This window comes from Erpetoichthys calabaricus, chromosome 2, assembly GCF_900747795.2.
Source record: "Erpetoichthys calabaricus chromosome 2, fErpCal1.3, whole genome shotgun sequence".
NCBI lineage: Eukaryota > Metazoa > Chordata > Cladistia > Polypteriformes > Polypteridae > Erpetoichthys > Erpetoichthys calabaricus.
In genome coordinates this window covers 321,529,019-321,555,257 of record NC_041395.2, presented here as the reverse complement: position 1 = coordinate 321,555,257, position 26,239 = coordinate 321,529,019, and the positions used below count along the sequence as shown (strand labels likewise).

Sequence of the window (26,239 nt, the reverse complement as noted above, 5' to 3'; positions counted from 1 at the left end):
AGCATCTTAACATCATTATTCAGGAGTGAAATTGGTCTGTATGATGCACATTGTAACAAGTCCTTATTTTGTTTAGGAAAGACGGTGATTAATGCTTGAGGAAATGTTTGAGGTAGTATTTGGTTGTCTCTAGCTTCTGTAAATGTTGTCAATAAGAGGGGAGCTAGCTGAGTGGAGAATTACTTATAAAATTCTACGGGGTAACCATCAGGGCCTGCTGATTTCCCGCTTTGAAATGACTTTATAGCATCTAGCAATTCTGTTAGCGTTAGAGGTTTATCCAGTTCCTCACCACTTAAAGCATCTATTTGTGGTGTCTGTAATGTATCCAGAAATGCATTAGATTGTGTGTTGTCTTCTTTGAGCTCAGTAGAATATAAGGATTTATAATAATCTCTAAATGCGTGCATTATATTTTTATGGTCAATAATTTCTTCTCCATTCGTGTTGGTGATTACTGGTATTGCATTGCAAACTTCTTGTTTGTGAATTTGTTGAGCTAAAAGCTTATTAGCTTTTTCTCCGTGTTCATAGTAATGATGTCTAGACTTATAAATAAGTTGTTCAGTTTCTTTAGTTGTTAAGATGTTAAGTTCTGCATGCAGGGCCTGCCTTTTTCTGTGGAGAGCTTCACTTGGACGCCTGGCTTGTTCTTCATCTGTTCTAGTAATTTCGCTTCTTAGCTTTGACACTTTCTTGGTTTCTAATTTATTTCTGTGGGAAAGATATGAAATAATCTGTCTTCTTAAGAAGGCCTTTAGAGTTTCCCAGAGTGTTCCTGCAGAAACCTCTGTGGGTGTGTTTGTCTCTAGGAAGAAGCTGATTTGTTTGGATATTAATTCTGTGCAGTTCTCGTCTGCCAATAGAAGAGGGTTAAGGCGCCATCTGCGAGGTGAGTGTGAGGGGCGTAATGATTTTAGCTCCAAGACTAGAGGGGCATGTTCGGAGATAACAATTGTGTCGTATTTGCATGATTTAATCGTAGGCAGGAAGTTATTATCTATAAAAAAAATAATCAATTCTTGATTAGCTATAATGCAGTGGTGAGTAGAACGAATATGTTCTTGAGTTTGGGTTAAGAAATCTCCAGGGGTCTGATAAGTTGTGGTCATATCATTCTTGAGTTTGGGTTAAGAAATCTCCAGGGGTCTGATAAGTTGTGGTCATTTAAAAACTGTGTAATTGTCTTTGCAGTGTTAGATGTCGTCCCCCCTGTCACAGGAGTCTAAGAGTGGATTTAAAACACAATTAAAGTCCCTAGCCATTATAATTTTATGAGTGTTCACATTAGGAATGGATGCAAATAGATTTTGCATGAATTCCTTATCATCAACATTGGGTGCATAAACATTTATCAAAATCATTTTGCTGCTATATAAGTTGCCCCTGACCATCACATATCTCCCTTCAGGGTCCGAAACTACATCTGATGCTACAAATGTCACTGTTCTGTGTGTGAAAATTCCCACCCCTCTAGTTTTCTTTATAAAGGTAGAATGGAACATTTGGCCAGTCCAGTCTTTTTGTAATCTGAACTGATCCTTGGTTAGTAAGTGGGTCTCCTGTAGAAATACTATTTTAGCGTTTAAGCCTGTTAGGTGAGAGCATACTTTCTTTCTCTTTAATTCGTGATTCAGGCCTTTAACATTCCAGCTCACAAAGTTAACTGTCCCATCATGGAGACCTTGATTCTGAGTTTTTAATGTCATTTTATAGTCTTAACTGGTAGTGAGGCAGTTTTAATCTTAATTTCAAAATTCCCCATGAGTTATTGCATTTTAGCCTATTGTTGCATTGATATTTATAGTTATAGGGATTAGAAGAATAGATTAGATATAGCCTGCTCTCCTTCTCTCCCCCCTTTATCCCCCCACCCCCCCATTTTGCCTCCCCACATGAGGCTTGATCCCACTTCACGATGTCCCGGTCCTCTGACATACGAAGAGACAGAGCACGTCCAAAACAAAACAAACCCCACCCCGCAGCGGCCTTAGAGAATTAAAACAAAGAGATATCTATTGCAGCTGAATTCTTAATACTATCTGCCGAAAATATAATCATTAACAGTCTTTAAGCTTAAAATAGTCTTCAGTGATTTTAAGATATTAAGATAAAAAAAAATGAACCCTGGGAATGATTTTAAAAAGTAGTCTAGGATAAACATGGTAATTCCTAATGCAATAGAATAATGTAATAGTATAAATGTAATAGTAATGTAATAGTAGAAATAGCAATAAACCAAGAGTATGATGTTAAACAGTCTACTTTAAGGTAGTAAAAAAAGGCAAATCCAACTTTAATTACTTCCACACTTCCACACTCACGTCTATAACAATAATTAAGACATAAACATATAATGTCCAAGTAAAGAAAAGGATGTATAATTATAATACCAGTCTATTTAAAAGTGGATCCGAGAGCAGAGAGCAGATGATAGGTCTTTCTCATGCCTTGATAGAGTACGGCTCCTTATTAACTTTCAAAAGAGTGTTGGGAACAGCTTCTTTAGTTCCTTTTCAGCTTCTTCCTTGCTTGAAAAAATATAATATTGATCTTGAACTTCCACTTTCAGTTTGGCGGGATACAAGAGGCTGTATTTGATATCGCCCTTCTGTAGCAACTTTTTAATGTCAAAGTAGGCTGTGCGTTTTGCAGCTGATGATGGTGAGAAGTCGGGGAAAATACGAATAAGATTATTTTCAAATATAATCTCTTGCTTGCGTCTGAGAAGTGCCATCACATCAAGCTCTTGTCTTTTATTTCCGGCCCCAGGTGTGGTTAAATCTCTTGGCACAAAGTCTCGTCTCGCAAGACGTGAGTTCTTGATATTTTTTAGTTTATAATTTAAAAACGGAATAAGAATCTGAAAATCTAACATCACATTAAAGTTCGATAAACTCTGAAAAGAATGATACCAAACATAACATATATATATGTAGGTTTTAAAATAAGTCCAATTTAAAGTGTGTTACAAAAACATGACTTAAAAATGTCACATAAAATCGTTGCACTTTTAGGCTTAGGATTTTATATATATATATATTGTCAGAGATGGCTGGGGGGGGGCAACCTGGCCGGGATGCCCAGGAGGACTGGAGGAGGGCTTACGCCTTCCCCAGACCATGGGGGAGCTGGTACCTTTGGGGGCGACAGGTACAGAGCTTTGAAGCTCAACCCTGTAGGGGCCCGTGGTCACCGCCAGGGGGTGCCCGGATACCTTGGGAGCCCTGTACCTCAGCATTTCCGCCACACCCCGAAGTGCTGGGGGGAAGAAGAGCAGGGACACCCAGACTGCTTCCAGGGATGCAGCCGGCACTTCCGCCACACTGGGGCATGTTGGTGGAAGATTGCCGGAAGACACCTGGAGCACATCTGGGTGCTCATAAAAGGGGCCGCCTCCCTTCAAATGGTGGCTACAGTTGGGTGGAAGAGGACAAGGTCTCTGGAGGAGGCAAGGAGGTGGCCTGAAGAAGATAAGGCATTGGACTGTATGGCCAGGACTTTGGGGACTTTTGGGGTTTGTGAGCACTTATTATTGTAAATAATTATGTATAATAAACATGTGTCGGGTGATTTACACATGTCTGCCTGTCTGTGTTTGGGCCAGCACTCACAATTTATAGAGTAGATTTGCTGACAACAGACCAACCACAAGCTTTACCTAGTAGGTAAACATCCAAAATATTCAGTCCTAAGAGTGCAATACTCCAGTCTTCAAGCTGTCAAGCGAGTGAACCAGATACCACGTCGCAATGTCAGAGGCTTCTCCTCAAGCACTGATGGCTGAGGTTCGATCCCCATAAGGGTAAGCAAAGGTGGGTATACATGATGATCCCCAATTTGGGCTAAACACGTGTACTGTATGTACTCTTTGTATTATTTGGCCAGTACGGTATCATATATATATTTTCCATAAGTCAATGTAACTTTTTTGTGTGAAAAAATTAAATGAATCAATTTTCTAGGTAAAGTAACACATTGCATTAACAGTGTCTATTGAATCCAGTTAGTAAATGATTTAATTGTACAGTTATACAAGTGGTAAAAATAAATATAGTCGTTCACCTCACATAAATAGAAAGAGGTTCCGGGCCTCATAGTGTCTGAAGTGCTCGGATCTGTTGGAGTCCTAAAACTGTCCTGACTGCAGCTGGATTCAGTGCTGTTTGCCTGAGTGTCTGCTCTGCTCGTTTTTAATTGTCATTATTAAGATACCAGTAATAGCGCACCACGCGATAACGTGCAGTGAATACATTTGACTTATAGTTTTCATCCTCTTTCTCTGTACGTTTACCATTCAGAGGTTGATGCGCTTGCTTCTTCCTGAGCTGCTCTTCTTTTCTCCACTGTAGCAGCCCACTTCTTCTCTTCTTTTGTCGGCATCTTTTCACGTTAAAACTGATTAAGTCAGTGTTTGTGTTATATTTACTTAGTACGTTTTTCTTTCTTTTTTACTTAAGCTGGCACTTAAGTCTTCAATCTGCCTCAAGAGTGATTTAAGATATGAAGAGGTAGGGGAAGTGATGGCGAAGGTGATAGGGATGAGAGCGATACACGTAAGCCCTACTGGCCACTGCCAAGAGCTGATTCAACAATAAAATAAAATAAAAATAAAATGAGGAATAACCTTGGAGGTCAATCATCAGCGCCTCCAACCCCCCCCCCCCCCCCCCCCCGAAAGTGGATAGTAGACATCACGTAGTATATGTGTACAAAATTTCAGGTCAGTAGTTCAAATGGGGGTGGCGCAGTGGTAGTGCTGCTGCCTCACATTTGGGAGACCTGGGGACCCGGGTTCACTTGCCGGGTCCTCCCTGCGTGGAGTTTGCATGTTCTCCCCGTGTCTGCGTGGGTTTCCTCCCACAGTCCAAAGACACGCAGGTTAGGTGGATTGGCGGTTCTAAATTGGCCCTAGTGTGTGCTTGGTGTGTGGGTGTGTGTCCTGCGGTGGGTTGGCACCCTGCCCAGGATTGGTTCCTGTCTTGTGCCCTGTGTTGGCTGAGATTGGCTCCAGCAGACCCCTGTGTTCGGATTCAGTGGGTTGGAAAATGGATGGATGGATGGACAAACAGACAGCCACGGTAAAAGATAAAGATAATGGAGGGAGCAAATTGCACAGAGAAAGGGCAAAATACAATCAACAAAAGAGAGTTAAGCATTTAAATCTGTAGCAAAAGTAGAACTATTTCTAAATGTCTTATACATGTAAAAGTCATGCTGCAGTGCTTTTCTGAATGTAGAATAAGAGAAGAAGAAGAAAAAAACACCAGCTCCTTACATGAGCTCAGTGTTATCAGGTGTTGTCACTGACTAGGATGGCTGGAACAAAAAACTGCAGCCATAGTGGGCACCCAGGACCAAATTTGAGAACCCCTAGTTTAGGAAATTCATCAGGGGGTCACAGATATGGAGCCAGATGAGCGTCACTTGGCCATATTAAAGCCACATCTGGACAGCTGAGCTTTGGCTCGGAGTGTTTATCTGCTGAAGCCCTGGTGTGCTCGTATTTCTATCTGGCTACTGTACAAACTAGGAAGAAGCCAAAGAAAGTCTTTGTTTGCAGTATTTAACTTTTTCAGCTTTTAAATTTTTGCAAATATATCTTCCACAGGTACTGGCACTAATGCCTGCTACATGGAGGAGCTGCGGCACATTGACCTGGTAGAGGGGGACGAGGGGCGCATGTGCATTAACACCGAGTGGGGAGCGTTTGGAGATGATGGGTCGCTTGAAGACTTCTGCACCGAGTTTGACCGAGACATTGATTTGGCCTCCATTAACCCTGGGAAGCAGCTGTACGTTGGCAGATCTGGTCTTCTGTTTGTTAAAATGCTAACTGCTATCTAGAAACCAGTAGGTCCTCCAAATAGATAGATAGATAGATAGATAGATAGATAGATAGATAGATAGATAGATAGATAGATAGATAGATAGATAGATAGATAGATAGATAGATAGATAGATAGATAGATAGATAGATAGATAGATAGATAGATACTTTATTAATCCCAAGGGGAAATTCACATACTCTAGCCGCAGCATACTGATAAAGAAAATATTAAATTAAAGAGTGATAACAATGCAGGTATACAGACAGACAATAACTTTGTATAATGTTAACGTTTATCCCCCCGGGGTGGAATTGAAGACTCACATAGTTTGGGGGAGGAACGATCTCCTCAGTCTGTCAGTGAAGCAGGACGGTGACAGCAGTCTGTCGCTGAAGCTGCTCCTCTGTCTGGAGATGATCCTGTTCAGTGGATGCAGTGGATTCTCCATTATTGACAGGAGCCTGCTCAGCGCCCGTCACCAGTGCTGACTGCTGGGACCCCATGTGGTCCTCTTGATCTACTCTGCTGTTCTTGTCTGTGGCTCACTTAGCATTTAGTATTGTAAAATCAAATTAATGTGCATTTCTATTTAATAAACACGTAAACAAGTATTTATGGGTGGCACACATGCCTTCAGAAACTCAAACAGTACTCCTTAGTTACCACAGACATTATTGCCATACATCTGCAACTCTTCCCCCTCTGTCTCTCACTCTTTGCCTCCTCCACTCCTCAAAGTAAGCTTCGTCTTCCTCTCCCTGACTGTGGCTTTTGGAAGTTATGGTGGGCAGCTCCTTTTATGCGATCCCCGGAAGTACTTCTGGTGTCCCAAAGGCTTGGCCCAGTAGCATTTCTGGGTAAGCAGGGCTCGCTAGTCCCTACAGCACCCCCTGGCAGCACCCACAGAACCCAATAGGGCTGAGTCAAAGAACTCCAGTTCCCATGGTGCCTTGTTCCCATGCTGCCGCAAACTCAGGGTGGCTGCCATCTAGCTGTCAGGAGGAGATGATGCATCATGCATGCTGACTCCCACTGCCCTTCCATATTGAGGGTGTCCCAGTTGAGCCATCCCTATAATGGACAGGCATTCTGACTGGTCTTGGCTTTGGCCTTGTAACAGAGGTGGCTGGGATGGGCTCAGGTGACCTGCCCCCTTGAATTGGACTAAGCACCCATGAAAGTAACTGAGGTCTTATGGGTGCTTTACTTTTTGTACGTTTAGCAGTCAACAGCCAAAAAAATGCCTTGTTCACTTCAAAGGAGCCAAACCTCCAAGAAACAAAAGATAAGAATGGTGACCTGACCTGCTCTGGTGTCTCCTACTGTTTTATTCTTTCTCCTCAGGTTTGAGAAGATGATCTCAGGTTTGTACATGGGCGAGCTGGTGAGGATCATCCTGGTTAAGATGGCCAAGAAGGGCCTACTCTTCAAAGGCATGATGTCAGACAGTCTGCGTACCAAAGGCAAACTGAAGACAGCAGACGTGGCTGAAATGGAGAAGTAAGTATTTTAAAAGCGAGTGATTTCTTTTACTGTTTGACTTAAGTGGCACCGTGGCTTCCATACTACAAATCCTCGTCACACAGTATGACAGCCCCCATAACAAAAGACACAAAAACCAGTGAAGTGCCTAGTAAACAGAGCCAAGATGAAAACCAGAAATCCATAATTAATCTCAAAGAAAATCACACAAGGCTTTTAGGTTGTTTCCGCAATCTTGGTCAACCAGGAAGTGTATGACGCTGAGTTTTATAACTTTGGCCTGGTGATGTCATGCGCCGCACACTTAGAAGTTGGCATTGCCTAGCAATAGCATGGCAAACGTAAGCAGGAAGGTCTCCAGCTGGCCATGCCCTTGAGAAAAACAAGGTGGCAACACGAAACAACACATTTTATAATTAACATTGTTAAAACATGTTGAAATAAAAACTTCACATTGGGATTCTCTGGTTTTTAAAACCCCCAAAACAATGTTTGTAGAGACTAAGGTGTGATGGTGAGGGTCGGCTCCATGCTACTGGTTGCATCCCAGAAGCCTTTTAAACTCGCCAGCGTCAATAATATTCCCAAGGGATGAGCCAGTGGATGAGCACACAAACATGGCAAGGGGTAGGCGAAACAGTGCCAGTGCTTTCATTACAGCAGTGCTCAAATAAATAGTGCAGTGCTCCAGTCCGATAAATAAATAATCCGTTCCATGTGGAACTTAAAAACAAGTCATGAGGTTAAAAACACAGGCAGGAAACTGTCCTTTACCATTCTGAGCCCTGGCACCTTCCTTTTCTTGCCCTGATCGGGTCTCGCAATACAAAGAGACATCCATCCAACAGGCACGCACAACCTTTTTATTCCCCACCGCCAATCCCATGGTGTTCCACGGGGAGACCCCAAGCCCTGCTCTGCTCACACTGCCAGGCGAGAGCACACCCTGAGCACAATGGTCCTTCAACAGGAGCGGACCACTCAGCCCCCTCCTGAGCGCTGGCCACAAACTCCTTCCTGGGGCTCACTGTCCTGTCCGCCTGCTTCCTCCCATCTTACACCAGCTCTTGCTCACTCTTGCCTTTCTCTCTCCTTCCTTTAACCTCCTTTCCTTTCATTTATTCTCCCCCTCTTCTTGTGCCAGCTCCCCTTTAAATGCCTCCACGGTCGCAGCGCCTCATCAGCACACCGGACAAAGCCGATGACGCAAATCAGACGGACCACCACCTCACACGTGCAAGTGCATCTCGTCTCAACTGCCTCACCAACTCCCCTCCCTCGCCACCGCAGCTGCACGATACGCCCACCCAGGCTATTCAGTTATTTATTTGTTTAAAAACGAGCCACTGAAATGTTAAGCCCCGACCCGCTATACCATACAAGGAATCACTTTGAAAAATAAAAAATGAAAAGATGGTGTAATGTTCAGGAACTTCGTCGAAATGCATTGAAGGTGATGAGGAAGGAGAAACTGAACTCGTTTTGAGTGGCCTACAATGGTGCAGTGGTCTTTAAAGAGTCCCTGGGGGTTAAGGAAATGTCTGCCATCTATGCTGAACTGATTATTGTGGCCTAACAGTTGACATGAGTAGTGCTAAGCACTGTACCACCAGGCCTCCCTCAGATAAAATAAACAGAAATATCAAAACAGTACAATTTTCTGCAGACCGGAAGCAGGAGTTCACGGAGGCTTGGCCTCCACAGAATGAACAGCTGGCACTCGCCTCTCTCGAAATGAAATGTACAGTTTGTTTGTCCCCATCCAACTGCAGCTACCAACAAAAAAGCACAACACTTTTTATTGATCACTCCTATTGTTTTTGTATCAGTAAGGTGCTGCTGGGGTATGTGAATTTCCCCTTGGGATTAATAAAGTATCTATCTATCTATCTATCTATCTATCTATCTATCTATCTATCTATCTATCTATCTATCTATCTATCTATCTATCTATCTATCTATCTATCTATCTATCTAAAGCACATGGATTCTCCATCCTCCTTGTTGGCATCAACTGCACAGCACTCTGGGTAAAATTATTAAATTCACATGTTACACACAAGTCTCATACAAAAAGATATTACATTTAAGACACAGATACACAGACACATCTCCAGTTTCCTTCTGAATGTGCGTTTTATGTTTAAATGTATTTTAAAATTTTTCTGCTAAATCTTAGCCCACCTATAGCTTTAACGTTATATACTGTGGGGGTCTATCTCATCCAACATTGGCGGTTTCGGCTCTGTGATGTCACGCTGACCTCACAAAGCATCATAGGGAGCTGGGATAAAAAAAAAAAAAAAAGTATGTCTAAGTCGGCCGTATGACGAATTTCCATTAATGGGCTCATGGCATATTCACTGTGAAAAACGCTTTGGGGGATTTCAACGATCAGCACTGATGGGGACCTAATCTGGCTGTTTAGAAATCCCAAAGGCACCAAGAAAATCAATCCTTTAGAATTCTTTAAATGAAATAGTGACTCACGTAATTGAGGATGGCAAGATTGCGTTTTTGTGTTGTTCTCATTTTTGTAACTTGGTTTGTCTTATGCCTGTTCTTGTTTTGTCTCGCTGTCTGCTCTTCCTCACCCCTGTTCTCATCATTTACGACTCTTAGGTGTATCCACAATTAGACCAGGAATGACCTCAGAGTCCCTTTAACTTGCTTTTGCAGTTCTTGTCATTTGGCGCCCCTTGTCTTGTTTTCTCTGTTGGCTTGTGCTCATCTTGACTTTTAGGATTTTGGATTTGGACTTTGTCATTGTTGGCTTTTTTAATTCTGGCTTTGGCTCTCCTGTTTATTTTGATTTGTTTTCTTAGGTTTTTCTCACTAATTGACATTACCGCAGAGTCAAAAGTATGCCAGTATTATTATTGGATTGTTTATTCTGGAAGGTTTGAATCCCTTTCACACCATACTGTTTTGTGGTTGTATTGTCTATTTATCTTATTTTATTGTATACTGTCTATTTATTGTATTGTTTCTTCCACACCTTGCACCTTGTTGTATGTTGCACCAGGGCTCATGGAGATACGTTGTCTCATCTCACTATGTACCTCTCCACAATTGCTGATGACAATAAAGTAACCTTGACCTTGACCTTACTGGTAGCCATTAGCTAACCAAACCAGTGTGATGCACTGAATGAGCTCTCATTTGTCAAACTTCTAATCTTCTTGTGCTGCCTCAGAGAAGCAGGGCAGTGTCCTCTCCAGGCTTTCCAGACAATCTCCAGAAAGTCAAAACTACATACAGTTGTGCTTGAACGTTTGTGAACCCTTTAGAATTTTCTATATTTCTGCATAAATATGACCTAAAACATCATCAGATTTTCACTCAAGCCCTAAAAGTAGATAAAGAGAAACTAGTTAAACAAATGAGACAAAAATATTATACTTGGTCATTTATTTATTAAGGAAAATGATCGAATATTACATATTTGTGAGTGGCAAAAGTATATGAACCTTTGCTTTCAGTATCTGGTGTGACCCCCCTTTGCAGCAATAACTGCAACTAAACATTTCCGGTAACTGTTGATCAGTCCTGCACACCGGCTTGGAGGAATTTGAGCCCATTCCTCTGTACAGAACAGCTTCAACTCTGGGATGTTGGTGGGTTTCCTCACATTAACTCCTCACTTCAGGTCCTTCCACAACATTTCGAGTGGATTAAGGTCAGGACTTTGACTTGGCCATTCCAAAACATTAACTTTATTCTTCTTTAACCATTCTTTGGTAGAACGATTTCTGTGCTTAGGGTCGTCGTCTTGCTGCACATGGGGATTCAGTTCACGGACAGATGTCCTGACATTTTCCTTTAGAATTCTCTGATATAATTCAGAATTTATTGTTCCATCAATGAACGCAAGTCGTCCTGGCCCAGATGCAGCACAACAGGCCCAAACCCTGATACTACCACCACCATGTTTCACAGATGGGATAAGGTTCTTATGCTGGAATGCAGTGTTTTCCTTTTTCCCACAAAACATTCTTCCAATAGCTTTCTGGTTTGTCCACGTGATCTTTAGCAAACTGCAGAAGAGCAGCAATGTTTTTTTTGGAGAGCAGTGGTTTTCTCCTTGCAACCCTGCCATGCACACCATTGTTGTTCAGTGTTCTCCTGATGGTTCATGAACATGAACATTAGCCAATGTGAGAGAGGCCTTCAGTTGCTTAGAAGTTACCCTGGGGTCCTTTGTGACCTCGCCGACTATTACACTCCTTGCTCTTGGAGTGATCTTTGTTGGTCGACTACTCCTGGGGAGGGTTGAATTTCCTCCATTTGTACACAATCTGTCTGACTGTGGATTGGTGGAGTCCAAACTCTTTAGAAATGGTTTTGTAACCTTTTCCAGCCTGATGAGCATCAACAACTCTTTTTCTGAGGTCCTCAGAAATCTCCTTTGTTCATGCCATGATACACTTCCACAAACATGTGTTGTGAAGAGCAGACTTTGATAGATCCCTGTTCTTGAAATAACACAGGGTGCTCACTCATCCCATTGATTAAAAACAACGGACTCGAATTTCACCTTCAAACTAACTGCTAATCCTAGAGGTTCACATACAGTGGTGTGAAAAACTATTTGCCCCCTTCCTGATTTCTTATTCTTTTGCATGCTTGTCACACAAAATGTTTCTGATCATCAAACACATTTAACCATTAGTCAAATATAACACAAGTAAACACAAAATGCAGTTTGTAAATGGTGGTTTTTATTATTTAGGGAGAAAACAAAATCCAAACCTACATGGCCCTGTGTGAAAAAGTAATTGCCCCCTGAACCTAATAACTGGTTGGGCCACCCTTAGCAGCAATAACTGCAATCAAGCGTTTGCGATAACTTGCAATGAGTCTTTTACAGCGCTCTGGAGGAATTTTGGCCCACTCATCTTTGCAAAATTGTTGTAATTCAGCTTTATTTGAGGGTTTTCTAGCATGAACCGCCTTTGTAAAGTCATGCCATAGCATCTCAATTGGATTCAGGTCAGGACTTTGACTAGGCCACTCCAAAGTCTTCATTTTGTTTTTCTTCAGCCATTCAGAGGTGGATTTGCTGGTGTGTTTTGGGTCATTGTCCTGTTGCAGCACCCAAGATCGCTTCAGCTTGAGTTGACGAACAGATGGCCGGACATTCTCCTTCAGGATTTTTTGGTAGACAGTAGAATTCATGGTTCCATCTATCACAGCAAGCCTTCCAGGTCCTGAAGCAGCAAAACAACCCCAGACCATCACACTACCACCACCATATTTTACTGTTGGTATGATGTTCTTTTTCTGAAATGCTGTGTTCCTTTTACGCCAGATGTAACGGGACATTTGCCTTCCAAAAAGTTCAACTTTTGTCTCATCAGTCCACAAGGTATTTTCCCAAAAGTCTTGGCAATCATTGAGATGTTTCTTAGCAAAATTGAGACGAGCCCTAATGTTCTTTTTGCTTAACAGTGGTTTGCGTCTTGGAAATCTGCCATGCAGGCCGTTTTTGCCCAGTCTCTTTCTTATGGTGGAGTCGTGAACACTGACCTTAATTGAGGCAAGTGAGGCCTGCAGTTCTTTAGACGTTGTCCTGGGGTCTTTTGTGACCTCTCGGATGAGTCGTCTCTGCACTCTTGGGGTAATTTTGGTCGGCCGGCCACTCCTGGGAAGGTTCACCACTGTTCCATGTTTTTGCCATTTGTGGATAATGGCTCTCACTGTGGTTCGCTGGAGTCCCAAAGCTTTAGAAATGGCTTTATAACCTTTACCAGACTGATAGATCTCAATTACTTCTGTTCTCATTTGTTCCTGAATTTCTTTGGATCTTGGCATGATGTCTAGCTTTTGAGGTGCTTTTGGTCTACTTCTCTGTGTCAGGCAGCTCCTATTTAAGTGATTTCTTGATTGAAACAGGTGTGGCAGTAATCAGGCCTTGGGGTGGCTACGGAAATTGAACTCAGGTGTGATACACCACAGTTAGGTTATTTTTTAACAAGGGGCAATTACTTTTTCACACAGGGCCATGTAGGTTTGGATTTTTTTTTCTCCCTAAATAATAAAAACCATCATTTAAAAACTGCATTTTGTGTTTACTTGTGTTATATTTGACTAATGGTTAAATGTGTTTGATAATCAGAAACATTTTGTGTGACAAACATGCAAAAGAATAAGAAATCAGGAAGGGGGCAAATAGTTTTTCACACCACTGTACTTTTGCCACTCACAAATATGTAATATTCGATCATTTTCCTCAATAAATAAATGACCAAGTATAATATTTTTGTCTCTTTTGTTTAACTGGTTTCTCTTTACTTTTAGGACTTGAGTGAAAATCTGATGATGTTTTAGGTCAGGGGTCTGCAACCTTCACTATCAAAAGAGCCATTTTTTTGCAAAGAAAAATAGTCTGGAGCCGCAAAACATAACACAGCTTATAAACTTTTAAAAGTTTTAATCTTTTTTTAGATTTTACATGTTACAATCACGGAATACAACAAACAGAAGTGCAGTGTGCATGTGTAGGCCTACTTTGAAATAAATTTAACTGAACTCTGCAGGCCTATTTGAGTCCTTCCTATACCTGTATAAAATTAAAATAAAAACTAGCCCACTTTAATATAAATAAAACATTTAGCTGTAGCTTAGCAGCTTTAAAAAAGTAAACATAAAATTCCATTTCAGTGTGCTCTCATCCTCTTCAGGTTTCCCTCTCAGCCAGCAATCAACTGAAGCACCTGAACATACAAAAAAACCTACATCAGCTCCGGGTCTGAAATAAATGTGTTTTTTTTTTTTTGTTTTTTTTTAAATATTAGCCTATTAAATGCTATTGTTCTCACCTGTTTAATGTGACTTCTGTTTCTGAAGTTCGCTGCAGATCATCTCTAGCACTTTGAGCTACTTTTTGTATGAAAATGTGCTATATAAATAAATGTTGTTGTTTTATGTCGGGGCTATACGATGTGACTTTGACCTTCACACAGGACTGCAGGCTCATGTGTGAGGTGGGAGAGATATTTGGACTTTATGAAGTTCATTCTTGAGAAAACTTGCTCACATAAGTATGTTGAGCCAAAGATGGACAGGACTCCAAATGCATATTTTTTCATGTTCATATATGTTTCGGGAATGGCACTCCATGTATTGAAAACAAGTTTGTCGGGTTTGGGGAGGTTTTCAATATCACTCCATTTGTGCTCTTTAGCGAGAGTAGCCTTCTGATGGGCGACTTCTTCAAGATCCGCTGTCAGGCATTTGAACTTGGACACCCATAAATCTTTATCCGCTATGCGGCCAGTTCAATTTCTAGATCGGGCTTACTTACTCCTGTGAATGCGGATGTGTTCAGCAGGGATGGGTCGATGTCCAGGGAAGGAGAGAGTGTTTTTTTTCTTTCTGAACTCACTGAATCTTTCTCTAAATGCAGCTTGCATTGCAATAATTGTACGGTGGAAATAATCACAATTTATGTGAATGTTCACTGCTTTGAACTCTCTCAGGGAGGGGAAGTGAGAGAGTGTACCTTTCTGTACATCTCTGGCAAACACTGTCATCATGCACTCAAACACCAAAACATTTAAAGTCAGAGAATAGATGCTCTGATATTTTTATGAACGATTCTTTCATGTATTCTCCGTCTGTGAACGGCTTACCCCTCCTTACGGTCTCTTGAGCTGCCACAAAACTAGCAGCTGTAGTTGACTGTGCAGAAGTGATCCACTTTTTGAAAGTATGTTTGCTCTGTTCAGCTTTCCGTTGCAGTTCCGAAATTGCTCTCTTTCGCTCATCTTCACTTGGGTATTTTTCAGTGAATGCTGAGTGCTTGTTGCGAAAATGTCTTTCAACGTTACATTTTTTGTTGTTCGATAATTTATCGCCACATATTAAGCACACCGGTAAGCCAGCGTCGTTGGCGGTGAAGGCAAATGCTTCTGTCCACGCAGAATTAAACTCTCTGTTCTCTTCTGGGATTTTTCATTTTTGGGATTTATTCATGGTTAGTGCAGGGGTCGCACACTCCAGAAGCCACCTGCAGGTAAAGGCGAGGGCTATAGACGTAGATGTGACGCATATTTTAGTTGACAAATTATAAATAAAAATAAAAATTAGATGTTAAAGTGTATAACAGTAGTAGTAGTAAATAAACATTATATATATTACATATATTATATATAGGGTACACACACACACACACACCCATACACCAAGCACACACTAGGGACAATTTAGAATCCCCAATGCACCTAACCTGCATGTCTTTGGACTGTGGGAGGAAACCCACGCAGACACGAGGAGAACATGCAGACTCCACGCAGGGAGGAACCAAATTTTCCAAACTATTCTAGGAATTTCAGGAATTTTACTGCTCTGATGCTGATCTTTCTGATCATAAAATAGGTCAGTACAATAGCAATTGATGAGAAGAATTCATAATTAATTGCATAATTACGGTATTTGAGGGTTCCTCTACAGCGCCTCTTTCTCTTGCATGATTTGGCTCAAAAACTAATCAGCACATCTTCGTCAAATAACAGGCTTAAGTTCAGAGTTTGGTATTTTACTGTCCAGCCGTTTTAGCTCTAGACTGTCCTCAAAAAACTTTCACAGACAGGGACCCTAAAACGTCGAGATCCATTGAAAACCGGAGATCGAAATTTTTGATGAATCTGAAGCTTTTGCTCCTCCTGAATAGACAACAGGTTATGGTGGGGGAGGGTGCAAAGCAAACATATGTAGTCAAAAATTGATTACCAGAGATATCAATAACCAGACGCGAGGATTGTAAGGGATAATCCACAATCTCGGATACAGATGGGATGTCAGTGCTTGAACTTTTACCTCGTTGAACAGCTGACATCACGCGTTGTGTGTCTCTTGTGTGTTAACCAAGTGATGCTACAAGAAAAGCTCAAAAATGACGACACCCATGAGAAACAAATGTGCACGAATTAAATAAAATAAATGTCAAAGACAAGAACTAATGCATACTTTCAAAACCCCCATTTGGAATCCAAGCTTCCAGGGGTAACGGCCCATCATTTACTGGGAGACACGGACTAAAATCTAGCAGCTAACAACAGTGCAAATCTGACAGAAAGAGAACTGGGAAATCTCCATTTTTTTCATTCATTTATAAGTGTAACCCACCCTTGTACATGGTGCATGGTGTGGTGTCCTCTGACATAAGGAGTACAGCACATCTTGCATTGATACCATCCATTTGTTCATTTCTTTGCACATCCTGGTCGTAATTTAACTTGAGGCCTAAGGCAACACCACCTTCTGTGCCCTGCTGTCACTTTACAAAGACATCACAGTAAACAGAGTTCAGATTGACTGAGGTTCAGGTGCAGGGCAGTTTAGAAAATGAATGAACGGCTGATGGCTTCATATTTTGTTTTCTAGGTACAAGGAAGGCTTGAGCAATACCAAGCAGATCTTGACCAAACTTGACCTTGACCCTTCAGAAGACGACTGCATTGCTGTCCAGCACGTCTGCACCATTGTTTCATTCCGGTCTGCCAATTTGTGTGCCGCGGCACTGGCAGCCATTCTGACCCGAATCCGAGAAAACAAGAAGGTGAAACGGCTCAGGACAACTGTTGGCATGGATGGCACCGTCTACAAGACACACCCACAGTAAGGAGACAACGACGTGAGAGGGTGAGGGTGGCAGGCGAGTGGCAAGGCCTCAGTGTATTTAGTGGTTTAATAACAATAGTCAGGATATGGGGGTTTGTTGTTTCATCTGGATGCAAAATAGAAAGTTTTAAAGAGGATATTGTGCCAGTGCACCAGCAGTGGTCATGCCACCTGAGTATCTGGGTTAAGCGGTAGAAAACCGCAATATGATTTATATTCAATAATAAGGACACAAAGGCTAATTATTTAATTTATCCATTCATCCATCTATCAATGACCAATCCTAATCAGCCTATCAAGACTGTGTGCTCCCCCTGATACACTAGGTGGCAGCACTCCTGGATCATTACACCCATGAGACGCCTGTAGGGCATACTGGGAACATCAGTTCTGCTGGGCAGCCCTGCTGAGTGCCACGGGTTCTGCCAGGGGGAGCTGCAGGGAAGGACTACCCCTGACCCAGAAGTGCTTCCTTCGGGGCAATGTCCTAGCACTGGAAGTACTACTGGATCCAGGATAAAAGAGGCAGAAGAGCAGGGTGTCATTCACCTGGGGAGGACTGGAGGAAGGAAGAGAATTAAAGTGAAAAAGAAAGATCTGTATTGGGTTACCTGTGCATCTTCAAAGGCATTGTGCTTATTAGAAAAAATCTATATGAAGCTCTGACTGTGTGGTCTACTTCTATGTATGTATGTATGTATGTACATGTGTACACACACACACACCCACACACCCACACACACACACACACACACACACACGCACACACACACACATCTCATGGTACTTGTCAAAGGCAGGTAATCAAATAATTATACAATATTTGCTATCACTTGCCTTACATGTATGTATGTTCAGCACCTTTCCTCTGTATCACCCGTGTTCCTCTTCCTCAAGCACATTCCCATAAAGCCTGCTTCTCATACTCTGTCATTATTTTTGTGGTGTTTTTCTCGGCTCCTGTTCGGTTTTACACTTTCCATCTTTGAAGGCGACTCTCTCAGTGTGCCTCCTATGCCGTTACTCCTCCTTATCTGTCTTACAATCACACTTTCGTCGTATCACCAAAACCAAACTGACCAATCAGATTACTCTGACGGACTGGACACACAGACCTTAGACTGCTTAATGAAACAAATGCTGCTTACTCTATACATTGCCTCTTCACAGTGGATGCCAACCCAAGCTGCTTTACATTTCCAGTATGGCTGTTCCTGCTGTTTTTCAAAATGGCCGGTGGCAGGTGAAGCACCTCTCTCCCTGCTGGGTCACCCAATGCACAGGCACTGGAGTGATGGCCTAGTATTTACAGTTACCATGTTATCCACTAGAATGCCACACTCCCTGATTACTAACACCTCCTGATGTTTTCTCATATCTACCAATGTGTCAAATGATCTGAAGTAAAACCTGCTCAAGCTGTGGCTCTCAGCCTTTTTTTTCCAGGTTGGCCTCCACTGCCAAGGTTTATATACAGTACTGACCATTAGGGTATGGGTGTGAAAATTGGCTTGTCAAAAATGTAAATGCTGAATTTAATTTTATGATTAATGTATTCACTAGACATATATTAGCATAATGTGAATCACTGAATTTTCTAGCTCTGGGCACTAATTATTTATAGAGTATCTCATTATATTGAATGATCCTCGTGTTAACTACATCCAAGTTTTCCTTCTCCAAGGTTTACTTTGAAATTAGAGGAACCCTAGAAGTTTCATCTCCAAATGCTGATACACAGGTCATAGCTTGTAAGACTTTCTCCAGATCAAAGGCTCTCATTAATAAGAAGATTTTATGAGGGCATTAAAGTTACTCACTTCATCCATCTCTAGCCTATGTTCTTTCTATCCTGCTGTGTCCCACACGACTTTGTTTTATTTCCGTTTCTTTCTGATATTTAGGACCAGATTTTTTGTCCCACAGGTTTGCTAAGCGCCTGCACAAGGTAGTAAGGCGACTGGCGCCCGACTGTGATGTACGTTTTCTGCTCTCCGAAAGCGGCAGTGCAAAGGGTGCTGCCATGGTGACTGCTGTGGCCTACAGGCTGGTGTCTAAGCGGCTGGCGATAGACGAGACTCTCGCTCCCTTTAAGCTGAACCAACAGCAACTACAAATGGTGAAGCAGAAGATGAGAGTGGAACTCGAGTGTGGACTCAAAAAGGATACGCACTACACTGCTTCAGTGAAGATGCTCCCATCGTACGTGCGAGGGACGCCTGATGGAACAGGTAATGCTGCCCCTGGACCTCCGTTTTGTCAGCTTAGCTGGGGTTATTTTAATGTATATTTTGTCTCACTGATTATTGCAGAAAGGGGCAATTTTCTGGCTCTGGACCTTGGCGGAACCAACTTTCGTGTTCTGGTAGTCAAAATTCGCAGTGGCTTAAGGAAATCGGTACGGATGTACAACAAGATCTATGCAATTCCTTTGGAGATCATGCAGGGCACAGGTGAAGAGGTGAGTCAAACATAACGGGGGGATGAGCAAGTCTGGATCTTTGCTATTCTATGAATTCCACCTCCACATCAAGCGATATTTTGAATATTTCTGTCAGACATTACTCAGCTACAGTGCCTCAGCATTTCAGTTTCAATTGTATTTGCTGTATGGGACCATCAGGTGTGGGCCAAACTAACGTGCTGTCTATCTGCCACCCCTTTTTAAGAAAATCTCCTTTTAACTACGCCTGCCACCAACTTGTCTGTACAAAGTTATAGGATTTTACACCATGAACTTACCTGGGCCGCTTTTTATAGCTGAAATCAACACAGTGAGATCTCAGAAGCTGCTAACAAGGACCATTTCTTGTCTGTTCACCTAAGAGGGAGACAAGAAATGTGAAAAAAACAGGCAAACTTCAAATCTAATAAAGACAAAAGTATTTAGAGCAGGGGTCTCCAACTCCGGTCCTGGAGCTCTACTGTGCCTGAAGGTTTTCATTCTAACCCTTCTCTTAATTAGAGACCACTCTTTTGTTTTAATTTTATTTGGTCTGCTATTTAAGACTTGGATCCCTTAATTGTTTCTTTTTTCCTTAATTAGCAGCCAAACAATAATGAGATACAAAACAAGCCAACACATGGGCAGCTAACCTGTGTCCATCATATAGTGTATGGAAATGAAGAAAGGTGAAGGTTTCGGTAATGTTGATCTGCTCAGCTCCACAAAACATTTTCAGGGAGAGAAAAGAAAACCAACAGTTTTGGAAATGCCTGCTGTGGCAGAATGACAGCAGCAGCAAGCCATGGAATTAAATAATGAGTTTAATTAACAGAAAGAATCAGCTTCTCATTGAGAAACTGATTGGAGTTTGAGGCACCGACTTAGCTGGTCATCTGTTGGCTCAGTTCACATCTCACTTTAGTTTGGGTGTCGTTTAAGGAAAAAACAAAGCAATTCAGAGGACTGAATATTATAAAGACTAGTCAAGTAAAATGAAGGGAAAAGAAGTTAATTGGCAGCCACAAATGGTCACTAATTAAGAAAAAGGTCAGAATGAAAACCCACAGCCACAGTAGAGCTCCAGTACTGGAGTTGGAGACCCCTGATTTAGAGGAATTACCAGGCAAATAAGAAGTCAAGAGAACAGAAGCACTAAGATGAGCACTCGAGAAAATGAAGAACAACTGAAATACTGAAAGCAGCTCAACGACTGAGCAGTGAATCCCTGAAGGGTGTCTGCTTGTATTTTACCACACGATGCCAGGCAATGTTTGATGACTTTGTTCATTGGAAAAATTAAATAAATTTAAAAATGTGTTGTTTTTTTAAAGGAAAACACCATCCAAAAATTATTTTTTATTTGTTACTTACTCCTTGTGGTTTTTAGTGATGGTAGAGGAAAATTTGTAATGTTGTGTTTTTATGGACAATAGTGGACAAGCAAAGATCTAAAATAACAGCAGTATCTAAGATGAGTGATTGGTAAAACAAAGAGTGACAGCATAAAAAAATAAAAGAATTCATAAACAGCAGGAAATGCAGCCACTTGTGAAAACCATAGAAATAAAACGGCTGCAGTGGTACGGACATACTGTATAATAAGAACGAGTGAAACAAGGTGGCCCAGAAAGGTGTTTGAAAGGAATGATGAAGGAAAAAGAACAAGTGCAAGACCTAGAGGGGAAATGGAAGAAAACACCAAAGAAGTGGCCAGAAGGAGATCCTGGAAAAGAAAAGAAAAAATAAAAAGACCCCAACACTGTAAAGTATAATGGGAGAAGATAAACTAAGTAAGCATATGGAGATAACATTTTCTGATAGAGTAGGTCTCTGTAGAGACTAATGTTGGACCACAGCAAACTGTATAAACACATTCATTAAAAAATCTCATCACATACATCCAGTCATATGCTCACAACAGGCAAAACGCTGGCATTTTGTACTAAAATACTGTGAAATAAATACTACGGTGGCCCTGAAGGGCAGATCACAAAAACAAATCCGAAGACATCGACTATACTTCCTTAGAATGCTGGCGTCCTTAAACATCTGCAATAAGATGCTGCAGATGTTCTATCAGACGGTTGTGGCGAGCGCCCTCTTCTACGCGGTGGTGTGCTGGGGAGGCAGCATTAAGAAGAAGGACGCCTCACGCCTGGACAGACTGGTGAGGAAGGCAGGCTCTATTGTTGGCACGGAGCTGGACAGTTTGACATCCATGGCAGAGCGACGGGCGCTGAGCAGGCTCCTGTCAATCATGGAGAATCCACTGCATCCACTAAATAGTATCATCTCCAGACAGAGGAGCAGCTTCAGCGACAGACTGCTGTCACCCTCCTGCTCCACTGACAGACTGAGGAGATCGTTCCTCCCCCACACTATGCGACTCTTCAATTCCACCCGGGGGGGTAAACGTTAACATTATACAAAGTTATTGTCTGCTATACCTGCATTTTTATCACTCTTTAATTTTGTTTCTTTATCAGTATGCTGCTGTTGGAGTATGTGAATTTCCCCTTGGGATTAATAAAGTATCTATCTATCTATCTATCTATCTATCTATCTATCTATCTATCTATCTATCTATCTATCTATCTATCTATCTATCTATCTATCTATCTATCTATCTATCTATCTATCTATTGAATCAAATGAGGAAAATGCAAAAACCAGAAAACAAAAAAAAAACATTTAAAATGCAATAAGAGGTCGTAATATACAAAAACAAATTGAAAAGGGAAGTATAAATCAGGCAGTGTGGTGCAGTGGTTAAGTCTTTGGACTTGAGACCCAGAGGTTGTGGGTTCAAATCCCCCACTGACACTGTGTGACCCTCAGCAAGTCACTTCACCTGTCTGTACTCCACTTAGAAAAACAAGAGAAATGGAACCAATTGTATCATAAACATTGCAAGTTGCTTTAGCTAATAGTGTCAGCCAAATAAATAAATGTAAAAAGGAGCCGCGCACAAACAAGTGACAGTAAAGTCAACGTCGTGTTTTCATTGTTCTCGAGTCCACCACACCACTCAATGAACTGCTGGGATTGAGCCGTCGTGTACTCGTAGCCCTCACTTTTTTCTTCAGTTCCAAATGGTTTGTTTGCTGCTCTTGGTGTCTGCCTTCTTCCTCATTTGTTTGGGCAGCTGTCGTTTCATTTGCCCACTGCTCCTTTTGCACTTTTCGTTTCTGATTTGTAGTTGTGTTTTTAATTTAGTTTTACAGTTTTCTGTTTATTTTTGCTTTTGGATTTTTTATATTCAATTTTTGTTTTCAATTTCATAATTTGTTTTTGCATTTTGTGATTTGCTTCTTGTGTTTCTAAATTGTTTTCTGTGTTTTATGATCTGGGCACTTCAGGGCCACCGAAAAATACCACAGAAAAATGAAAGTAGTCTTCAAACAGGTCTTTTGAATCAAAGGCCCACACCTCCCCTTCATTCATAGGTCAAGAGTTCTTCTTGTCCCAGAAGCTCCCAGTCTGCTCATCACTGTGTTGACCACAGACGGCTAGTTGTGTAGCTGAATCGGGTCACACTGAAATGGTAAACTGGCCCAAACTGCTGTGACACATACAGTTTGGCGTATCTTGGCACAACAGTGGAAGAAGCATGTTGATGACTGCCATCTACTGTACACATCTACAGTGCCCAACTAGTCGTGGCTCAGAGTGTCCACATAGTGATGGATGGCACACCTGTCTTTTCCTTTGTGTGTGTGTGTGTGTGTGTGGTAAAGTAGACAGTGCAGTTCATGAGGTGGTCCTTGTGACATTTTTCAATGTATCTTTTACAGCTTTTCGATCACATCGTCCAATGCATCTCAGACTTCTTGGACTATATGGGAATGAAAAACACCCGGCTACCTCTTGGATTTACATTTTCTTTCCCTTGCCGACAGACTGGAATAGACAAGGTACGTGACTGGCAATAGTTACATCACCAAATTGCAAACAATATTGGACGGGGGGGGGTCTGTTTATTAAACAAATTCAATGCTTTGACACTCTAAAGTGACAATGATGGTTTAGGATGAATAAAGACATTGTTTTAAATGAAATGCAGTTATTGATTTCCCTACAGGTCAGATGGCCATACTGGTTAATGTGTAACTGGAATGCATTCCAATATGTCAGGCCATTGTTCATCTGTTTGCTTTGTCTGCTGAGCTATAGGCTATACTGGTTGATGTATAACAGGGTGGGCTTTTCTGTCCAGTTTCACTGTATGTCCACAGCTGCTCAGTCTAGTATTGGTGTAACTAGACCGTGCTGACATTTCTTCTTCACTTGCTTTTAGCTTCTAGTGTCCTCTAGTGTACATTTCACTACTCAGATCCTAGGAAGAGTCGGACCCGAGTCTATATAGTGGGAAAGCCTCAGTTTAGGAAAAAAGGCCCTCAAGGGATGGCAGAAGACAGCAGAGGCCTTTCTGAGCAACAGAAACTGGTCAAGCAGCAGTATTTTTGCAAATATCATTCAGGCCTAAAAAAATGTTCATCCTACATTATAGCCAGCAGGGCATGCCTATGGGCTCCATAGTATAGAGATGAGATCTGAAACCCCTTAAAGTTTTCTTGCACCTCATGCCATATGAATAGAAATTCATCTTTCTCTTCAGGCTTTGAACCTAATTGGGATCCTCACCTATATGGTGCTCAGAACCTCAAGTCAGAGGTCAAGCCCCACCATCTGGACAAGACATCCCATGACAAGTCAATTCCTTTTATCCTTCACAGATCACAATTTAGGTGTGCAGACTGACGTATGAAAATAAGGCTGAAAAACAAATAATCAGGTAATCATTGTGGCCAGCGATCATTTACCTGCTCACCAGGTGATAATGCAGAAGTCTTTGTGGAGATGAGTTGGATCACATTTAAAAAAAAAAAAGACCATAATCATGAGTTTACTTATTGAAGTATCAGCTGTCAGGAATGTGTTAATGATTTGCTTCTTACGTTTGTGTTAAGAATGAGATGGACAGGAACAGTCAAGAAATGAAGAACAGGGAAGGGAGAGCCATTACTGAAGTCTGAAAAACAGGGTGGAGCTGAAAGGCCAGAAGTAGAAAATTATAAAGTTTTCCAAAACCAACACACAGATTTCAAATTATAAACAGATGAATGTTCAAAGCCAGAAAATCCTAATGCTTCTTTCTCCTAAGTAACCCTATTAAAAGAATAGTTTGAATCAAATAGTTGTATTCCAGAAGCTGAGTGCCTTTTAAGAGTTGGGAAACCTGTAATGAATGTTTAGAACTTTTTTTTTTTGCACTCTGAATAACTTTTTTAGTTCACAAGAGTTTTAGATTTTGTACATTTAGTTTCATGGCGGGCAGGGTTTATGTCCCGGGTCCTCCCTGTGTTTGTGTGGTTTCCTCCTACAGTCCAAAGACATGCAGGTTAGGTGAATTGGTGATCCAAAATTGACCGTAGGGTGTGCTTAGTGGCGGCATGTTGGCGCAGTGGGTAGCACTGCTGCCTCGCAGTTGGAAGACCTGGGGACCCGGGTTCGCTTCCCGGGTCCTCCCTGCGTGGAGTTTGCATGTTCTCCCCATGTCTGTGTGGGTTTCCTCCGGGCACTCCAGTTTCCTCCCACAGTCCAAAGACATGCAGGTTAGGTGAATTGGTGATCCAAAATTGACCTTAGTGTGTGTGTGTGTGCCCCCTGCAGTGGACTGGCGCCCTGCATAGGGTTTTTTCCCTGCCTTCTAATACTAACTGAGATAGGCACCAGTAGACCCCACAATCCTGTTCAGGACTAAGTGGGTTAGACACTGACTGACTTTAACTTCATGGTTAGTCTTTTTTGCTTTCACAAAGTTCACGTTGAAAGCCGCTACTATGGGCCCTTGCCTGATTTCTAGGGCCATCCCTCCTGATATAAGCTGGTAAGTTCTGTTGCCGCGGCATGAGCTGCTTTGTCTGAGATACAGTTTCAACCAGTGAACTAGAGTTTGAGGAATTGTGTATTCTGGTTTTGACTTTCATTCTTTTGTCTTGACTCGTTTTTCTTCTTGGTGTTTGCCTATCGTTATTAAATAGGAGTTTCTTGGTTACTATTCAAACTATGATAATATATATAATAAAACATTGTGCCAGTGTAAACTTGGGCCAGCCAGTTTGAAGAAGACCAGTGGTGTGCATCTGCATTGTGGATTTTCAGATTGCTTTGTATTTTGTGTGACTAGAATAACAGTTATAATAATAATAATAATAATAATAATTCTTTGCATTTATATAGCGCTTTTCTCACTACTCAAAGCGCTCAGCAATTGCAGGTTAAGGACCTTGCTGAAGGGCCCAACAGAGCAGAGTCCCTATTGGCATTTACGGGATTCGAACCGGCAACCTTCCGATTGCCAGTGCAGATCCCTAGCCTCAGAGCCACCACTCCGCCGCGAGGAATGGTGGCACATTGTTGTCAATGATTAAAGTAAATATGAACAGCATGGCTGAATTATTCAGTACAGTAGAAAGCAAACTGGCATCACCAGGACAATGACAATAATTTAACAAATCCAAAATATCTATAGTACTAGGGTGTTGTACCGTGTTAGCCATTATGAATGTAGAGAAAAGCCAAGCAAAATGACCCCTTTTATTGGCTAACTAAAAAGATTACATCTTGCCTGTCATTTTGCTTGGCTTTTCTCTACAAATCCAAAACAAAAAATAAATACACAAAAAGAGGCATTAGGACTCATAACTTAGATCACAGCCTGTTCATCCCTATTATCTGTTTTATTATAGTTGCTTATATTTTTAATTGTTGTTTAGGTGATGTAACTTTTTCATTATATTGTGTTCTTCTTTTGCATGGGTACTGGTATTTTGTGTGTTTATTTTCATGGGTG

General features: G+C 41.6%; 1 protein-coding gene across 1 annotated transcript in view; it reads left to right on the top strand.

The window, feature by feature from the left end:
* The window catches only part of LOC114647293 (hexokinase HKDC1-like), an 86,204-nt gene that overhangs the window by 16,676 nt on the left and 43,289 nt on the right, over nt 1-26,239 (top strand). Inside the window, exons 7-12 of the mRNA XM_028795966.2 lie at nt 5,612-5,795; nt 7,176-7,331; nt 16,701-16,934; nt 18,864-19,168; nt 19,250-19,398; nt 23,178-23,297. Coding sequence (XP_028651799.1) covers nt 5,612-5,795; nt 7,176-7,331; nt 16,701-16,934; nt 18,864-19,168; nt 19,250-19,398; nt 23,178-23,297 — 1,148 coding nt within the window. The remainder of the gene's footprint in view (nt 1-5,611; nt 5,796-7,175; nt 7,332-16,700; nt 16,935-18,863; nt 19,169-19,249; nt 19,399-23,177; nt 23,298-26,239) is intronic.